The following is a 19074-nucleotide window of genomic DNA, read 5'->3' on the forward strand; positions in this document are numbered from 1 at the left end:
ATTCAAACCCTTGAAACAAACTTCAATTTTATGAAAAACCCTTTCGAATTTAGTTGGTTGTGAGTTAGCCTTTGAAACTCATTTGTTGTAGTTTATTGGTTTCTAGTTTTTTCTTTGTGAAAAACTAGGATTTTTGTTGGTTTTTAGTTTTACCCTTGAGAAAAACTAGTAGTGCTGGTTTTCCTTTTTCTGAAAAACTAAAAATTTGTATTCGGCTGAGTTTTGAAAAACCTGGGTTGGGAATGAACTTTTCAAAACTCTAAATTTAGTGAAAATCTCTCGTGAAAGGGAAGTGGATGTAGTTGGGAGTTCACACCAAACCATTATACGGCTTTCTCTCATACTTTTATATCCATATCTTAAATAAAGTAGTTAATCATTTTAATTTGCAAAAGTTTTAATTAGAAACTATTCATCCTCCCGCTTCTTGTTGCATCTTGTTTCACATGATCATAAATATCACGTAACAGTGGCAACATGGGCGGAAAGTCATTCGGAAACACATTTGCGATTTTTGCCAAAAGCGGTGAGACCGCTTTCTATATTGTGGATTCCTCAACAGTTTCTTGGCCAATTCAGCACATGCATAGATTTTGAACTTTGCAGCTCCTCATCATACTTGGCCAAAGATAGCAAGTTTGTGCTACTCTCCACATATTTTGGTGTCTCAACACCATGACTAGGTTGTAAAACAAATTTTACACTTTTAAACACAAAACTGTAAGTGTTATTTCTCCCATCGTGCATGACCGTTCAACCAAATAGTCATGGCCGCCTTAATAACAGATGACATGTATTCATGGAAACCGCATGACACCATATAGTTACTCGATATCATGCACTAGTAGAAAAAAAAAAAACGCTAAAGCACGTAATGATACACTAATCTCACCATCCTTTTTCAACCACGCCAATTTGGTGAATAGAATTGTGAAATTGGTGAATTTAATTAGTGAACTTAATTGTGAACTTGTGAATTGAATTGGTAAATTGTGAAATTTAATTTGTGAATATGTAAATTGAATTAGTCAATTGCCAACTTCTAGATTGGCTCTACGGGGATAATATTCTCGCAAATCCTTGCGTCAATGACAAAACAAGACACCTTCCCCAAAATAGTGCAAGTGGATTGAAAAATATTATTCTGCAACCAATTCTCATGTATTGCCTTGGGTGTTAAGTAAGCCCGTCTGACGACCAGTGCAACCCCTGTATCGCCACACACCACCTTCTCATCAAATCTCTCGCCACTGTCTAAAACTGGGTCATCCGTCATCTCAAACCCTCATTACCAAAGTCATCGGTATCCCTAGAAAAGGTTTTTCTAATAGCATTTTTTCAGCAATCTGCCTACTGTTGACCTATCTCTCCACAACCAAAACAACAATTATTACTACAACTAAAAGGTCTAGAAAATTGATTACAATTTCTTTTACCTCTACCAACCGCGCCATTCATTGCCTTGTTCTCCACTCCACTGCTGCCACTACCTGATGCACTTGGTGCTGTAGAATCACCAAAACAACTCTATCTGCAATGTCTTTTGATGAGCGGCTAAAAGTGAATAGGATTAAAAAGATTGACTATGTATTGAATTGAACCCGCAAGCCACCGACATACTGCGCTACCAATTTGTTCTCTATTTCATGCATCTCATTTCGAGCAATCAACTGAAAAAAAATTATGTGGTATAATCATCCACATATATTTACTTCCCTGCCTCAAATTCTGCAACTTTTGGTACATCAAGCACTGAAATTTAGAAGACAAAAACATTATTTTTAAATTTGTCGTACGTTGTCTTTGTGAGGACAAAAGGATATTATGTATGGATGTTTATGCATGACTTGGAGTCTCGGGTTGATGCGAAGAGTTGATAGAGACGTAGCCACAAAAAAAAAATAAGAGGGGCAAAATATACTACTTTCATGAATAATATGTAAAATTTAAATTTATTAAAATTAAGAGGGTTATTATATAATATTTTATAGGTAACTCATACAAATAAAATTTAACTTTACATAAGAAATTGTATTTTTTGAAAAAATAAGAGGGGCAAATGCCCCTCTTATCATGCATGTGGCTTTCGCCACCGAGCGTTGATATTATTATTATGATTGTAATTGTATGATCTTGGACTCTTGGTTACTCCCGAGTATTGGATATATGTTGCTGAATGTGTGCGCTTTCTTGTGATCCGTTTAGGCATGCTACGAACATCGAAACCAACACTCTTATTTTTTTTGCGCCGGTCACGGTTCATGAATTTAAATCATGACATAAAATTATACTATTCAATTATATTATTGTTTTTTTTAATAATCAAAATTATAACATAGACAATTATCCACCGTATGCTTTTTATAGATCGTCAGTCCTTTGCTTTAGAGGCATAAAAAACAAAATATATGGAATGGAACATTATCTGTCACGTATGTATAATTTTAATTAAGTGGAAATTTTTTAAGTCAAATAATGCATGTGGTAAATTTTTTGGCAAATATTATTAAAATCCGACTTCGTTTATGCGTTTTTTACCGAAAAACCTTTTATTAAAATAAAACAAATAAGTTTGATAAGCAAACTACAATAAAACGAATAAAATTTTCCTACAACCTTGGTTGTAGAATACTCCTATAACCATTGACATGTTATTTGTTGATTGGTCTCTTTTAATACATTTAATATATCTATAAAGTTACATTTTTAGTTCCTATATTTTATATAAAACATGTCTATACAATTTATGACTTCTAAAATTGCAAACTGAACAATAATATGATTATTTATTTCCAATTGATTATCTTTATCTATGTTTTAGTTTTTTAAGACGGTAGTGTTGCATATAATAAAATAATAGTTGAAATGAAAATAAAAAATAAAATTAACAAAGATTATTAAATTAGTTTATTAAAAATGAATTTTTTATAAGTTCAGCTAATAAAATTTTTTATTAATATTTTTTAAAAATAATGCATTATTTTAGATAAACATATATTTCATCCATTTTAATTTTTTAAAATTATGATAAATTACACTTAAATGATTTTAGATAATTGTTACAATAGTAAATTAATATTTACACTATATTATTATTAATATATGAGTTAATTTTCATTCATGATAAAATATTAATAAGAATTATAATTTTAGGAGTATTATTTAGAAAAATAAAAAAAATAAAATCACTCTAAATAATTAAAATATAGGAACTAAAATTATAACTTTATAGATATATTAAATATATTGAAAGAGACCAATTAACAAGTGTCATGTCAATGGTTGTAAGAGTTTTATTGTATAGTTTGTATATTCAAACAATCAATTACGTACTCACATGTTCTAGGTGCAAACTACAAATTGCGATGGTATACGATTCATGAATCACTTATGATATTCAGGTAGATTAAATTACACATTGGTCTAAATGACACAACTCTAATAAAAGGTTGAAATTTAGATAAAATGACAAAATTTAAAATAAAATAATAAATATTAAAACAGTTACAAATTTCAATTTTTTAATGCATCTGACAAGAAAGGAAAAATGTTTGGCGTGCAATACATTATTTGAAGAAAGGAGAAGTTTGGTGAATCAAAAACAAGAAAGAACACTACTGGATTTCAGTGTTTTTGCGACGGACAATTCCGTCGCAAATCACTCATATTCCGTCGCAAATACAGATTTGCGACGGATTTGCGACGGAACTAGTCCGTCGCAAAAGCTCTGGTCGCTAAAATATTAGCGACCAGAGCGTCGCAAATATGGCGACGGCCAGCCCGTCGCCATAACCAAACACACCGTCGCCAATGTCGTCTCCCAAAAAATGAAAAGGGAGACGTATTGGCGACGGACTTGTACCATTTTGCGACGGAATTGATTCCGTCGCAAATATTAACAATTTGCGACGGAATCAATTCCGTCGCAAAATGGTAGAAGTTTGCGACGGAATCAATTCCGTCGCAAATTGTTAATATTTGCGACCGAATTGATTCCGTCGCAAAATTGTCAATATTTGCGACGGAGTCATTTCCGTCGCAAATATAGTCGCAATTTTGACAGAATTATTTATTTTCCGTCTGTTTTTCCTATTCAATTCACGACGATTAAAATCTGTAAAATCTATTATTTGCAACTCTCATTAAAACTCAATTTCCAAAAACGACCGATTTCATATAAAAACATGTTATATTTTACATATCGTAAGAAAATATATAAAACAAGATAACACAAAATGTATGTATAAAAGTGACAAAATACAAAATGTCAGAAATACAAACGTGACACTACAAAGTCGGAGTGTCGTCATCGTCTGAAGGACCTGGGGGTGGGCGATACTGCGGAGGAAGAGTCTGCATCATCTTCGCCATCTCGGCCTGAATAATCTCGGCCATCCTCTCATTGGTTCTCGCCTGCTGGGCACGGAGATCCTCCACCTCAGTGGTAATCTGGCGCAGTCCGTCCTGGATCCCCGCCCGCACACGCCGCTCGATCTCCTCCTCAGTTCGCTGTGACTGTGTGGACCTGGTCCTCGCCCTACTAGACGTCGTCGTATCCACGTACGCACTAGTCGCTGAACCCAACCCGTAGACACGCCGCTTCTTGTTGACGCCCTCGATATCCAGAAATAGCTGCGTCTCGTCGACTTCTGCTGTGCTAGACGAACCACCCTCTCCGGTCGGCGGCTGCGATGCAGCAGCAAGTCTCTGAGCAATTGCATCCTACAAAAAGATTGAAAAACATATATATCACATAACGGCTAATTAAAACGTATAACATATGAAATGTAAGTATAAATCCTAACGAAAATTCGGCAGCATTTCCTCTATAATTTGATCAACACCCATTTTTCAGGGACATCCTGCAAACATATAGATTTCATATACAACCCACCGGCTGTTAACACACCTAATCTAACATTTACAATTTAAATTAAAACACATTTTACACTAATTTAATCTAACACTTGAGTAAAGTAAAACAACTACTAAAATTAGATTGTTTATGACTTACACTCATGTCTTGGGCCCTCTTGTCTACCATGACACCCTTATCAGCTTTCGTGGAGTGCATCCGAGTATACAGCTCCGTTGCGGTAGGCTTGCGGCCGAGCTCGTCAGCCTAATAGAATAATAAACAATTTGTTAGTTCATCAGAAAATCAGAAAATAAAAGATAGTTATAAATAAAAAAGAATTCTAGAAACAAACCAACACATCCATATGTCTGATGGCGGAACGGGATCCCCCTGTGTGGCGTACTGGTCCGGAACCGGCTCCAGCAGGCTCGCTCATCCGATTAGCGCGAGCTACATCGGACTTCTTCTTCTCGTCCTCTGACGCCCAGACGGCCTGCCAGGAATCCCAGATATCTTGGCTGATCGAGGTATGTTTGCCGTCCTTGTCTCTCATCCTGTGAATAACGTCCTTGTATCGGTTGGCAGCATGCGTCATGAATACACCTTTGATGACGTCGTCGCTGTAATCCGCCGTATCCCACCAGTATTCCTTCTGCAAAACATAAACACCAAGTTTGAGTTAGTAATTTTGCGTTAGTCTAAAATCAAACTTTAAAATTAACAATTTATTACCTTAAATTCCTCCCAATAGAAATCTCTCTGCTCTGGAGTCAGAAACCGCCAGGCTCGCCCATTCTCGAACCAGCACTTTCTAAAGATCTCCCGCATAGATCGGGAGATTGGTCCAGAGTTCAACAGCCTCTCCCTGCGAGGTTACAGCAAACTTTTATTACTTTCTATAGCAAAACGATAAAAAAAATTAAACTAACAATTTACATTCTTACCTGCTGGCGTCTGGGAAACACAGTGCCCTCCCCTGATCATCCAGCTCTGCAGGGGGCTCTCCTCGCTGTCGGGGCTGAACGGGGGGTGCCGCCTCCACCTCCTGCTGCTGATCCTGAACAGGAATATCCTCACCAGGGGCACGCACAGCTGGGTTACCCCGACCACGACCTCTAGCTGGGTTACCCCGACGTCCCCGACCTCTAGTCGGATCACCTGAACCACCCTGCCCTCTCATACCTGCAGACATTAAAATATGTTTCGTTCCACATATAACAATTTAACAATTATAACAAAACATTACAGAAAAATACATTATAAAAAAATACATTTTAATTGTTAACAATTTCATATATTTAAATTAATTAATACATTTAATAATATAACTAATTCATTACAATAATAAATGAATACAACTAACAAAAACTGCAAAAATATCAAATACGTCAGTCAAGTTGTTCTTCATCTTCGTCTGATGAGGATGGCGGAAATTCTTCTTCTTCATCTTCAGCAGGAGGGATTTGCAACGCATCTTCGTCCGCCACCTCATTCAGGTCAGCTAAATTTGTGGGATTGTCGTCCGTTTCAACTATAAGGGGATTTTCTTCAATGTCATCTTGAAAGGCCGGGATAATTGCATCGGGCATGTCAAGTTCTGATCGTGCCTTAATTTTGCAAACTGCCCACCAATTTACTTTGTCCCGTTTTCTACTTGGATATGGAAGGTAGTGAACTTGGTCAGCCTGTTCTGCCAAAATGAACGGTTTAGATCTCAGTTTCCATACGGTTTGGGATCTCAGTTTCCATACGGTTTAGATCTTCCTGTGACAGTGACGTGGAAGTTAACTCCCTGAAGAAGATACTTAACTCTGTTAGAGGCTCCCACACATTTTTCGGAAGTAGCTCCCGAAGAGCGATTGGCAGAAGTCGTTGCATAAAAACATGGCAGTCATGACTTTTCATTCCATGCATTTTCAGCCCCTTTAGATCAACACATCTAGACAAGTTTGACGCGTACCCGTCTGGAAACTTTATTTTCTGAATCCACTCAAGCAAAACTCGTTTTGAATCCCTATCCAAAGCATACGTTGCCTTTGGAAATCTCCCAGTTGCCGGATCTTTAGCTAACCCTGGCCGATCACAGATGTCGTTCAACTCTTCACGAGATTTTGCATGGTCTTTTGTTTTCCCGGGGACATTGAGAACGGTATTAAAAATGTTATCGAAGACATTTTTCTCAATGTGCATGACATCGAGATTGTGACGTATTACATTCGTTCTCCAATAAGGCAAATCCCAAAAGATACTTTTTTTATTCCACCCATGATCTTTTGACAGTAATGCATTAGTAACTTTCGCACCAGGCTCAAATGCCTTCTTAAACCCCAGTCGATCAATCTCTGCTAACAGTTCATCTCCAGTTCTCACCCCTGCAAACCTTTTCCCGACCTCTCGTTTCCCCTTACGGAAATCAGTAACATTTCGACGGAATTGGTGATTCGGAGGCAAAAACTTGCGATGGCAATCAAACCACGATTGTTTACCGCTTTTATCCAGTGTAAATGCATCGGTGTTTTCCATGCAGTACGGGCATGCTTTTCTACCAGCAGTGCTCCAACCAGACAACATAGAATAAGCGGGAAAGTCATTTATTGTCCACATAAGAGCCGCTTTTAGTTGAAAATTCTGACGCTTATGAACGTCATATGTCTGGACTCCACATTCCCACAGTTGGTTCAACTCTGCAATCAGCGGCTGTAGGAAGATATCCATTAGGTGTTTTGGGTTTCTAGGCCCCGGTACCAAAACCGTTAAAAACATAAACTCATCCTTCATGCACATGCCTGGGGGGAGATTGTACGGCGTCAAAATGACCGGCCACGAGGAATACTGCTGCCCAAAATTGGTAAATGGCTGAAACCCATCGGAGCATAAGCCTAATCTGATATTTCTCCCTTCATCGGCAAACTCAGAATGCAGTTCACTAAAACGTTTCCAAGCCGGAGAGTCGGACGGGTGGCACATCTTATCACCATCCATCTCGTGGTCTGCGTGCCACGTCATATGCCGAGCAGTGGCTTTCGAAGCGTACAACCTCTGTAGCCTCGGAGTTATTGGAAAATAGAACATTTTACTATATGGCACGTTAGCCTTTCTTTTTGTGGATTTTCCGTGGGTCACAGGTTTCCACCGCGCATAATTGCAAACTTTGCAGCGCGTTAGATCCGCGTCCTCCCCCCAATAAATCATACAGTTATAAAAACAACAGTCAATAACCTCAACCGGCAACCCCAAACCTTTGACCAGCTTCTTAATTTTAGCAAAATTCGTTGGCATCTTGTTGTCCTCCGGGAGCAGCTCCTGTATCAATCCGCATACGTCGTCAACTAAAGCTACTGAACCCTTATGTCGACACTTGATCTCCATCACTTTAGCAGATGCAGAAAATGGAGAGTGTCTGCTATTCCCAGGCCATATGTCTTCTTCAGCCGCACGCATCATATCATAAAATTTTTGAGCTTCAGCATTCGGGAGCTCATCTTCAGGAAACGTTATTTCTGGACCGGCCGCATCAAGAATCATTCTTTGAGCGGAACTGAACTCACCTGGCCCCTCATCTTCATAGTCGAACTCAACATCCTGCTCCGGTAACTGTGCAAGGGGAGGGGGGTTCAAAACGCTCCCCTCGCCATGAAAAACCCATACTTGGTAACCTTTCACAAACCCATTCTTCAATAAATGGAATTCCACCTCATCGACATCCCGATAGCTTGTATTTCGACAACCTCTCTTAGGGCAGGGGCATTTTATCTGTACCCCACTCATACAAGCCGGATGCCGTAATGCAAACCGGACAAACTCCTTCACATGCTCCTTATACCCTGTGGTTAGCAGCCCGTTTGTGTGGCTCCTGTACATCCAACTGCGGTCCGTCTCCATTTCTGTAGCGCGGATAATTAGAGGTGGGGTTTTCACTCGAGATAAGCAAAGTCAATGTAATTGACTGCTGAAAAGGTAGGGCCCTATCCCATTCGCAAAACAGGCGCCCCGTAACTCGGCCACGATATATGCCTAGCAACGGAGAAAAATATTCGGCAGCCTTCCGGCGTCGTTCTCCTTTAGTGCGATATTTAGTATATGCGTTGTAACGCTAATTATATATTCCTCGAGGAATAAGCGTTACAAAACATATACTAAACATCCACCCGGAGAACAAACGCTAGAAAACAACCGAATATTTTTCTACCGCTACTAGACATATATGGTTTTTCGTGATCGAGTTACGGAAGCACAAGTTTTGCGAACTGTACAAACTGTACAATCCCGTGTCGTTCAATCTCTTGAACACACGGGACGGGAACTCTACGGCTAGGTTTACGATTTTATTCGGTGGGAATAAAATCGAGGTTTATTTAGGTTGATTATCGTAAATAAAATATATTCCAACTAAAATAAATCAAATTAATTGAGTGACAAAACCTACTTGTTGAAGGGCAGAACCGCAAAGAGAAGGTGAAACGTCCGGATCAATCGGAACCACGGTGCGCGGGCTATCAAGGGCTATAAAAAATACGTATTAATAAAAACAAATTCTAATTAAAAATCGGCAGCACTTCCCCTAAAAATGAGCATCACCCATTTTTCAGGGAAGTCCTGCAAGCAAATAACAATACACAAAACCATCAAGTTTATCGCAAATAATTGAAATAGTATTGATTAGCTTAAATTATTATCTAATCCAATTAACTAATTAAATTGAACAACAAACTAACAAATTGTTAACAATTAAAAAACTTATAATATAATCATTAAATTAATCTATTTTAATCAACCAATAATAATAAAAATATTAACACGCAACTTTATTAAACTAATTAAACAATTAAACCTAGAAATATCTAGCTAACAATTTTAATCTAATTTAACCTAACAAATATTAAACAACTTTTTAAAAAAACAATAGAATTTTATTAAAATTAATATATTTTATTATAACAATTCAACTTAATTCTAATATAATTTTTAAAACGTAAAATAAAACCATATTAACCTAAAACACAAAATTAACCCTTAAACTAAAATAACCTATAATTAATATAATAATTAACTTAAACATTTTTTAACCTAATTTTCTTAAATTTTAATATAATAATTAACTTAATAGTGTAATAATACTAAAAATGAATTTAACATAATTTGCATTAAATTAATCTAATTATAAAATAATTTAAAAACAGAAAAATTAATTAATTATTAAATAATATAAAAACAGAAAATTAAATATAAAATATATTATAATTTAATCTAAACTAACCTAATTTAAACAAACATAATCAAATTAAATATAAATTAACCTAATTAAACCTAAATTAATTAATTAATCTATATAAATTAACTGATTTAATAAATAAAAAAAACTTACCTCAAGAAATAATCAGTAGGTCGATGCCGGAGAGGAGAGGAAGAAACGGCGCCGGAGAAAGGTGAGGATGCCGCCGGAAAATGGAAGAAATCCGAGGGAGGCGCGGCGAGCAGCAAACGGCGAAGAGAATGACGCGGCGAGGAGGGAACGGACCTACGGCGGTGTGATGGCGAGGAGGAACGGACAGACGACGGACGGCTTGGTGGAGAGGGAAGGGAAGCAGTTTTCAATTTTCAGAAAAATGTAAGAAACGGCTGAAGAAGAAGAACTGGGCGCGTTTTGTTAGGGCTGCAAAATTTGCGACGGACTATAGCGTCCGTCGCAAATTGTGCTTTAATGAAACGGTTCGTTTCATTGAAGCACAATTTGCGACGGCCACTACCTTCCGTCGCAAATTTTGCGACGGCTAACTTTTCCGTCGCAAATCTGTTGAATGAAACGACTCGTTTCATTCAACAAATAAAATTAGCGACGGATATTTATGTCCGTCGCTAATTTTTTTGGCAAAACAAAAGGCGGGAATGGTCCCGCCAAGAAGGTGACGGATTTGCGACGGACTGTCCGTCGCAAATCTGGCGGGAGCATTCCCGCCATCAATTCGTAGGAAAACTGCGACGGAACGCGTATCCGTCGCAGATTCCGTCGTTAAAAAAGGAAATTTGCGACGGATATTTAATCCGTCGCAAATTTCCGTCGCAAAAACCATGATTTCTAGTAGTGGAAAATCCAATAGGATAATCTAAACTACAACTCAACGAAGTCACAGAATATGAACAAGTTGCAAAGAGGATATCATTACTAAAAATTGACCATAAAATGCATGTTCTGCATGATGATATGACCTAAAGAAAGGGGTGAGAGAAAAGAAATCCGACGGACCGACCGACCGACCTACAAACCGAACTGATAACTTTCATTCGATTCAGTGTTAAATATGGATTTGGTCATTTCGGTTTTGAGATTTAAAATTTTTCATTTTCGGTTATCAGTTTGATTTGAAATTTGGATTATTCAAATTAACCGAAATGATTAAATAAACCAAATAATTATTTTTTAATTTTATTTTTCCTTAATACTTTTTAGATTTTAACAGAACGAGCAAAATTATCAACCTATCAGTTCGTTTTCGTTTTGATATTTATTAATTTTTTTTGTCAATTTGGTTTTGGTTAGGATTTTATATTCGGTCAGTTTGGTTTTAAACATTCAGTCGATTGGTTAATTTGATTTTAGAAATTTCAGTTTGATTTTAACCGAAGCAAACCGAGTGCTCTTCCCTACCTAAGATAGGATGTTGATGACCTAAAAATAACAGAAAATAACATCAAAACATAAAAAAATATTTTTTTATTATTTGATACAATTTTTTTTATGATGGACCACTCTCACGTCAGTAAACTCTATAATTAAAAAATATATAAAAAAATAATTATGAGAAGAGTTCATAAAACCCAAAATTTCCTTATAAATTTCTTTGTTAGATAAAATTTAAAATAAGAACTTGCAAATTTGATCACTCATAAAAATGAAAAATTATTTCATGTACATCCTTCTCTTCAATCTTGCCATCATTTTTCTTTGCTTCAACTATACAATGAGCATAAATTCCATCAATGATATTTGCAAGAAAGCATCAAATATTGATCCAAATTTTACCTATCAATTTTGTGTTTCATTTCTTGCATCCAATCCCAAGTCCAAATCTGCAAATCTTGAAGGATTAGTGCTCATTTCAATCAAACTAACCATATCAAATTCAACAAACATAATCTCTCACATTTCTCAACTTCTCAAGCATAAAAAAATGGATCCATACATCAATGGTGCCCTAAAAGATTGTTTGGAGCATTATTCTAATGCAAATTCTGAATTACATGAAGCAATTTCTGATTTAACAAAGTCTAAAAAAGATTATTCTAAAGCTAATATTGATGTTAGTGCTGCCATGGATTTATCAACTACTTGTGAAGATGGTTTCAAGGAGAAGAAAGGTGTGGTTTCTCCTTTGAAAAAGGAGAATAAAATGTTTTTCCAAATGACTGCAATTATTCTTTCTTTTATGAAGTTGATGCATATTTAATATAATTAACATCTTGTTTAATTAGTGGCAAGATTTGTAATTACAATAATTATAATTATTTATTTGTCTAGCTATTTTTGTTTTTAAAGATGATTTACACAATACGTCGCGAAGTTAAACTAGAATGTGGGGTGCCACATTTGATAAAATATGTTTAAATCGAAGAGAAAAAAACGCGAAAGATGGAATTTTTCTTTGTGATCACAAAAACCCATTTTTTAAGGGTCTTATTATTTTTCATGGTTGTGTGAATTCTTTTACTTATTTAATTTTAGCTATGATCTTTGGAAATTTGATGTCAATAATAAAAGAATATCAATATAGTTGAGGTGTTTGAATACGTAATTGATTTCCAATTTCCAATTTTATCAAAAAACAAACAATTAAAAAAATAATGAATCAATTTAGCTCATCTTCAAGTTACTACTTTCAGTACAAGGAGAGCTAATCTTCTAAAGTAACCCTCTCAACTAAATACCTCCTTGGAAGGTTCATATATAATATTGATAATATGCCTGCTACTTGACTTATTTAAAAAAGAGAAAATAATTTTATAAATTCAAAATTTTAATCATTTCAATAGATATATTAAAAAATTTAGAAATTTGATCCGTCAATTTAATAATAGGAATAATTATATATAAACTTCAATTGAATAAAATTATGAAAATTTTCTTTACTACCTGAACTAATCAAGTAAGTTCACATAACAAATTTAGATCAAATCAAACACATATTGAATGTAACTATTTTAATTTAGGCTTAATGGCAAAAAAAAACCCAAACCTTTACGACTTGTTGCAATTATATCCAAACCTTTTAATTTTTGTAATAATATCCAAATTGCATTATTTTGTTACAATAATATCCAAATTGCACTTTTTATGTGAATTTTTTTGAGTTTTTTTGCCATTTTTTGGAACTTTTACTATATTATTATACATCAAAACATAATAATAGCCTAATATCTTAATTGAAAACAACAAGTTTAGCCATCAATTTGACTATTATTGCTACAAAAAAATGCAATTTGGATATTATTACAACAAAAAAATGCAATTTGGATATTATTGCAAAAATTAAAAGGTTTGGATATAATTACAACAAGTTGTAAAGGTTTGTTTTTTTTACCATTAGGCCTTTAATTTATAAAGACTGCCAATTCTTTTTAAGAGGATAAATTTATATCAATGAGATATATCTCAAATATTATAAGCGTTAAGTAAGCTTATAAAATCATTTGGCGTTTTTCCCTTACAGCCAATTACATAATCAAATTCCTTGCACAACCAGCTTATATACCTTTGGATTTTAAGCTTTCAATCGTATATATCACTCTCTTTCTTGTTAGATATAGTAAGCTTATAACATAATATATATCAATCGTATAATCATTTGGCGTTTTTTTTTTGACTAAGACAGTACGACTGCTAGAGACTAGAGTCTCAAATGTTAGTAGTTAGATATTTAACGCCACCACATTATTAGTGAGGCCCCACGTGTATTTCCATAGAATCATTATACAACACAGTCGTTGCGTCATGTCATTTGTGTAACAAACCAATAATGTTAGACATGTGGAAAATTAAATGATAAAAATAACTGAATAATAATTAAAAGATTCTTTATCGCAAATGCTCATTAGTTTGTTATAAAAATGACGTGGCGAAACGGTTATATGAGATAAACACTGGTTCCCATATTCTCATAATATATTCTCATATCGGTCGTCATATGAAATGGTGCCTATACTACATCAATAAATTTGTATCAAAATGGTACCCAACCTTCTAACATTTGTTTCAAAATGGTTTTTTTAACATTTTCCAGCCACTTTTGATGATGTGGCAACCGGAAAAATAATTTTTTTATTGATGTAAAATAAGAGTTCGTTTTAATTTTTTAAATTATATAAAATCTTATTTATCATGGGATGTGAAAAAAATATAAAAAATTAGTATTCCGGTTGCCACGTCATCAAAAGTGACCGGAAATTGTTTAAAAAATCATTTTGATACAAACGTTAGAAGGTTGGGTACCATTTTAATACAAATTAAAGGTTGGTTACCATTTTAGCTAATAACCCCTAAAACAATCTTTGGATGGCTTAGTTACTTTTTTTCTTAGAAGATTAGGAAGCAACTAATAACTGAAGCAAAAGGAAACTTCCTTCCGAACTGAAATATCACTATTACCCAAGAAACTTATAGAATAAAATGCCTCAATTTTCTAACTCCACTTTTTTTTCTTTACTCCATCTTCCTTTTCTTCTTCTTCATATCGAATCCCACCGAAAAAACCTCGGCCCAGCTCGACGACAATGCAGCAATAGACATAGTCAACAAAACCTGCAAAAAATGCGCAGAGAAATCGAAATCAATCAACTATGGTTTCTGTCAGACCTCTCTCCAAGTAATCCCAGCAAGCCATGCAACTAACCTACAAGGAATGGCCGTAATCGCGATGGAACTAGCGCTCGAAAACGCCACGACCATGTTTACGAGAGTGAAAAGCTTGTTGGTTACGGAAGGTTTCGACCCGTTTAGCATAGGTTGCTTGGAGAAATGCTTGGTGCTATATGGTGATGCTTTAGTGGTATTGGTGGACGGTGTTGTTGATTTCCTGACGGGGCATTATGGGAATGCTAATCTGAGGATGAGGACAGTAATGGAAGAAGCAATAGAGTGTGAAAATTGTTTTAAGGAAAAAAAAGGAGTGGTTTCGCCTTTGAGTATTGAGAATTTTAATTTCTTGCATTTGAGTGATATTGCAATTTGTATTATTAATTCGCTTTCTTTAGTTTCTCCTCAACGTTGAACTCTTATAATTACCCTCATGCAATGCAAAGCCTTAATTAATCATTGATTGAGCAAAAGAAAGGATTAAAGGCTTAATGGTAAAAAAAACCCAAACCTTTACGATTTGTTGCAATTATATCCAAACCTTTTAATTTTTGCAATAATATCCAAATTGCATTTTTTTGTTGCAATAATATCCAAATTGCATTTTTTTGTAGCAATAATAGTCAAATTGATGGCTAAATTTGTTGTTTTCAATTAAGATATTAGGCTATTATTATATTTTGATGTATAATAATATAGTAAAAGTCCTAAAAAATGGCAAAAAACTCAAAAACAAATCACATAAAAAGTGCAATTTGGATATTATTGCAACAAAATAATGCAATTTGGATATTATTACAAAAATTAAAAGGTTTGGATATAATTGCAACAAGTCGTAAAGGTTTGGGTTTTTTTTTTCCATTAAGCCAAGAATAAAAGATCAAATTATTTAGAAGTCTATAAAGAGAGTTATGAATTTTCAAAATTTGTAATTGTGCAGAGCTCATGTGGTTGTCGAGAGAGATTTCCTCGAGCAAATTATCCACCGGAATATGGTCATGTCGAGGGGTTGAATTTATTTCGTCGTCAGGATTGATACAACTCGACATGAATCATTCTAGAAGGCAAAACTTTCATATTGGGCATGCTATATTCATTGGAAATCAATCCTAATTCGATTCGAACTTTCTTTGCAATTTAAAAGGTGAAATTTTCTACAACTAAAAGATTGTGAACCATTAAAGATCAAAGTTAAAGTTGGATTAAGAATGTTTCTCGACCATATAAAATATTCAATTCAAATCGAGAAAGAAAAATAATTAGGACAAGCTTCAAACTTTAAGACCTTAGAGTTCAAGTCAATGTTCTTTATTCATTTAATTCATTATATAAATGCATTTATTATTCTATTATTTTTTTATTAGTTTGGTTTAATTTTAGTTTTAGTTTTGTTGTTTTTTAACTTAACTTGTAAAATTATACAAGTACAATTTGAATTTTAAAATTTCATTGAATCAGATTATATTCAAGTTAAATTAAGTTTGATTTCTTCTCTTTTATTTTTAATTATGCATTTCATAATTGTTTGCTTGTTCAAATTTACCATGTATAACTAAATTTTTTAAATCTAAAATATTTTGAGTGATATGGATGATTCATTCAACTTTAAATTTAATTATCTAGTGTTTATTCATACGGTTCCTATTATTGAGTTTTATACTTGTAATTAACTGACCAATAATTAATTACTTGATGCTAGATTGGTTTGTGAGTAAACACCCTAAATAAAATTGAATGTAAGTGGTAATAAGAACATAATTATAAAACATGAGTTAACTCGTTGTGTTTTTGCGTTATTTGATCTATGTGGATAATTAATTCGTAATGCATTGATTATAAATTGCCAATTACTTCTTTTTACTAACTCGTGCGAGAGATTAGTGACCAGTGGTGACTGTGGAATTAATTCGAGGTGTCAGGTTATAATCAATAGGTTAACAACGTCTAGTGATAGAGTATTAGTATTTTTTTTATCTACTTTGCATTGTATGCAATAATGAAAATTGATTGATAATAATTAGGTGTTAATTGAATTGAAACTCACACTAAAATAATATTTTAGGTTGTTTGTTTTTATTGTTTGTCCATTATTTATTTTCTGTTTTTCAGTAGTTGAATTAAAATCCAAAATCCAAAAATCATTCTCTTAAATGATAGAGTAGTGAATTAATTTGGTAATGATATAATCCTCGTGGGATTAATACTCTACTAATCATTAGATTACTTTGTATTTAATATTATATATTTGCAAATTTCGTGCATCACATGTCCTAAATATAAATATTTTAAGGCCTAATTACTCGAAAACAATCGATCTTTGATTTTTTTTCAATTACATTCATTATGCCATCTATGTTATCATAGATATTCTCGTATACTTGAATGTATTATTAGTTTTATTACTTATTTATGTATTTTCTTAATCTATTTCCATTTTTTATTATTTATTATGTATAAAAAGGAGCTTCCTTAACATTGTAAAACGGCTAATTAATTATACTATATTTTATATTTTCGACTTTCAATTATATCCTAAATCATTAAATTAACATCTTTCACTTGATTTTTTTTAAATAAATCCTTTATATTTAGCATATATTTTAAATAGGGATTAATATTATAAATAATACGAACAACCTTTCTTCCTCACAAAATTCAATAAATAATAATATTTTTTTATTTTATATAAAGTAATTATCAAGTGTTACATTTAAATCAAAAATTAATATGCTAAATATCTTTAGACGCTTTTGATTTTGTTGCCGTCTTCTTTCAACCGCCCTCGAACCTACCAAACCAAATCTAATTAGTCTTCAGGAGGAAGACGAACCAATTTAATCACGTTCTTTAAAACTTCTCATAAAAATACACCAACTTTCATTTTTTTTCCCAAATTCATACACGGTGCGCTGACATGTCACTCGTTTATTGGTTAAAAATGAATTACGTACCTCAGCAAATTACACCAATGAATGAATATCACGTCAGCACCGTGTATGAATTTGAAAAAAAATTGCGGTTACCATCTCTTATCAATATTATACACTATAAAATCATTTGGAGTTTTCCCCTTATAGCTAACATAATCAAAATCCTCGCACAATCAACTTATATACACCCTTGAATTTTAAGTTCTCAACGTATCACTTTCACTTCTTGTTTTTTTTTTTAGATATAAACTTATTACACAATGTATGTTGATATACAACAATGGACTAAAAGCCTGAATGGTATACATGAAGTTTTTTCCCTATGTTTCAGTTTGTTACCGATACTTTAATTTGTATCAAAATAGTATTAATTATTAAAATTATAGTTTTTCTTTTTGCATAAATATAATAAAATACTAAATTTCTGCGTGTTGTATTAGTTAGGACACTTAAATCCAAGTTCCAAATTATATATACTTCCAGGGTTTATGTTTATAGGTCTTTGAGTACATGAATGATTCTTTTACACATTTTATCTTTTATTTCAATCTAGAAAGGATCATGTAGGTTTATATTAGGATTGTGGGTCCAAAATTAGGTTTAAATTGAAAAATTTTCATACTGATTTTAATTTATAAAATTGACGGAACATAATATCTAAATTATATTTTAGGAATATATTCGACAAAATAATTAAAGTTGCTCATACTTAAAAGAGTTCGATTTAGTCACTAAACTTATATTCTTAATACTTATAAATAATAATTATATTATTATAAAATTTAATGACTTCAATTTATTTATTTTTTATTTTAAGAAAATAAAAAAAATAAAAAAATAAATGTAATAAAGTAAAATAAATTAATTTTGATTTATTAAACCATTGAATCTCATAAAAATATAATTTTTATTTACATTTATATCAATTAAAGACTAAACTAAACTTTATTTTTCTAGTTAAATCCTTTAACTTACTTGTCTAACACCATAAATATATAAATGAAGGGACTAAAATATTAACGGAAACAAAAGTAAGGAATCGTATCATTTGAATTTTTAAAAGAGGATAAAAATGTAAATTATGACATAGTGTCCGATGATAATTTGCTCTCTAAAAATTATTTTTCTTTCAGAATATGTTGTCGGTCGCCACATCAACTTATGTTTATCAAGTACTATTTCAATATGAAACAAAAATTAAATTTTTAATATAACCTTAATTGGAGTAAATTTTTTTATCAAATTAAAATAAAGAATGAAATTCAGTATTGCTCGTACTTTTAATCCTACAACATTAATAGCTTAGTTACTTTCTTTTCTTAGAAGATTAGAAGCAACTCAAAAATGTGGCAAAAGGAAACTTCCTTCCAAATAGAAATATTTCTCATCACCCTACCCAAGAAACCCTATATAAGAAGAGATAGCCTGTTACCCAAGAA

At 33.3% G+C, this 19074-nt stretch overlaps 4 protein-coding genes across 5 annotated transcripts; 2 read left to right on the forward strand and 2 right to left on the reverse strand.

Annotated features, from left to right (window-relative positions):
- Positions 1–4169: 4169 nt before the first annotated feature.
- LOC126680195 (uncharacterized) lies at positions 4170–9361 on the reverse strand. 2 transcript variants are annotated; one of them, XM_050375253.2, is made up of 6 exons: positions 9285–9361; positions 5803–6040; positions 5591–5723; positions 5211–5510; positions 5015–5122; positions 4170–4722 (listed from the first exon to the last, which is right to left on the reverse strand). In XM_050375253.2, the coding sequence occupies exons 2-6, from the start codon at positions 6036–6038 to the stop codon at positions 4288–4290; spliced, it is 1212 nt and encodes a 403-aa protein (XP_050231210.1). In that variant the 5' UTR covers positions 6039–6040; positions 9285–9361; the 3' UTR covers positions 4170–4287. The 2 variants fall into 2 exon arrangements, with proteins under 2 accessions (XP_050231210.1, XP_050231209.1); XM_050375252.2 differs by lacking the exon at positions 9285–9361 and having other exon boundaries at positions 5803–6084.
- On the reverse strand, positions 6566–8740 carry LOC126682078 (uncharacterized). Its single transcript, XM_050377630.1, has one exon. The coding sequence runs from the start codon at positions 8738–8740 to the stop codon at positions 6566–6568; it is 2175 nt and encodes a 724-aa protein (XP_050233587.1).
- A 2341-nt stretch (positions 9362–11702) lies between the features above and the next one.
- Positions 11703–12541, forward strand: LOC126683045 (putative invertase inhibitor). Its single transcript, XM_050378863.2, has one exon. It carries the CDS (start codon positions 11749–11751, stop codon positions 12301–12303), a length of 555 nt encoding a protein of 184 aa, XP_050234820.1. The 5' UTR covers positions 11703–11748; the 3' UTR covers positions 12304–12541.
- A 952-nt stretch (positions 12542–13493) lies between these two features.
- LOC126682080 (putative invertase inhibitor) lies at positions 13494–15161 on the forward strand. Its single transcript, XM_056105941.1, has 2 exons — positions 13494–13525; positions 14514–15161. The coding sequence occupies exons 1-2, from the start codon at positions 13494–13496 to the stop codon at positions 15118–15120; spliced, it is 639 nt and encodes a 212-aa protein (XP_055961916.1). The 3' UTR covers positions 15121–15161.
- The last annotated feature ends 3913 nt before the right edge of the window (positions 15162–19074 follow it).

This window comes from Mercurialis annua, linkage group LG5, assembly GCF_937616625.2.
Source record: "Mercurialis annua linkage group LG5, ddMerAnnu1.2, whole genome shotgun sequence".
Lineage (NCBI taxonomy): Eukaryota > Viridiplantae > Streptophyta > Magnoliopsida > Malpighiales > Euphorbiaceae > Mercurialis > Mercurialis annua.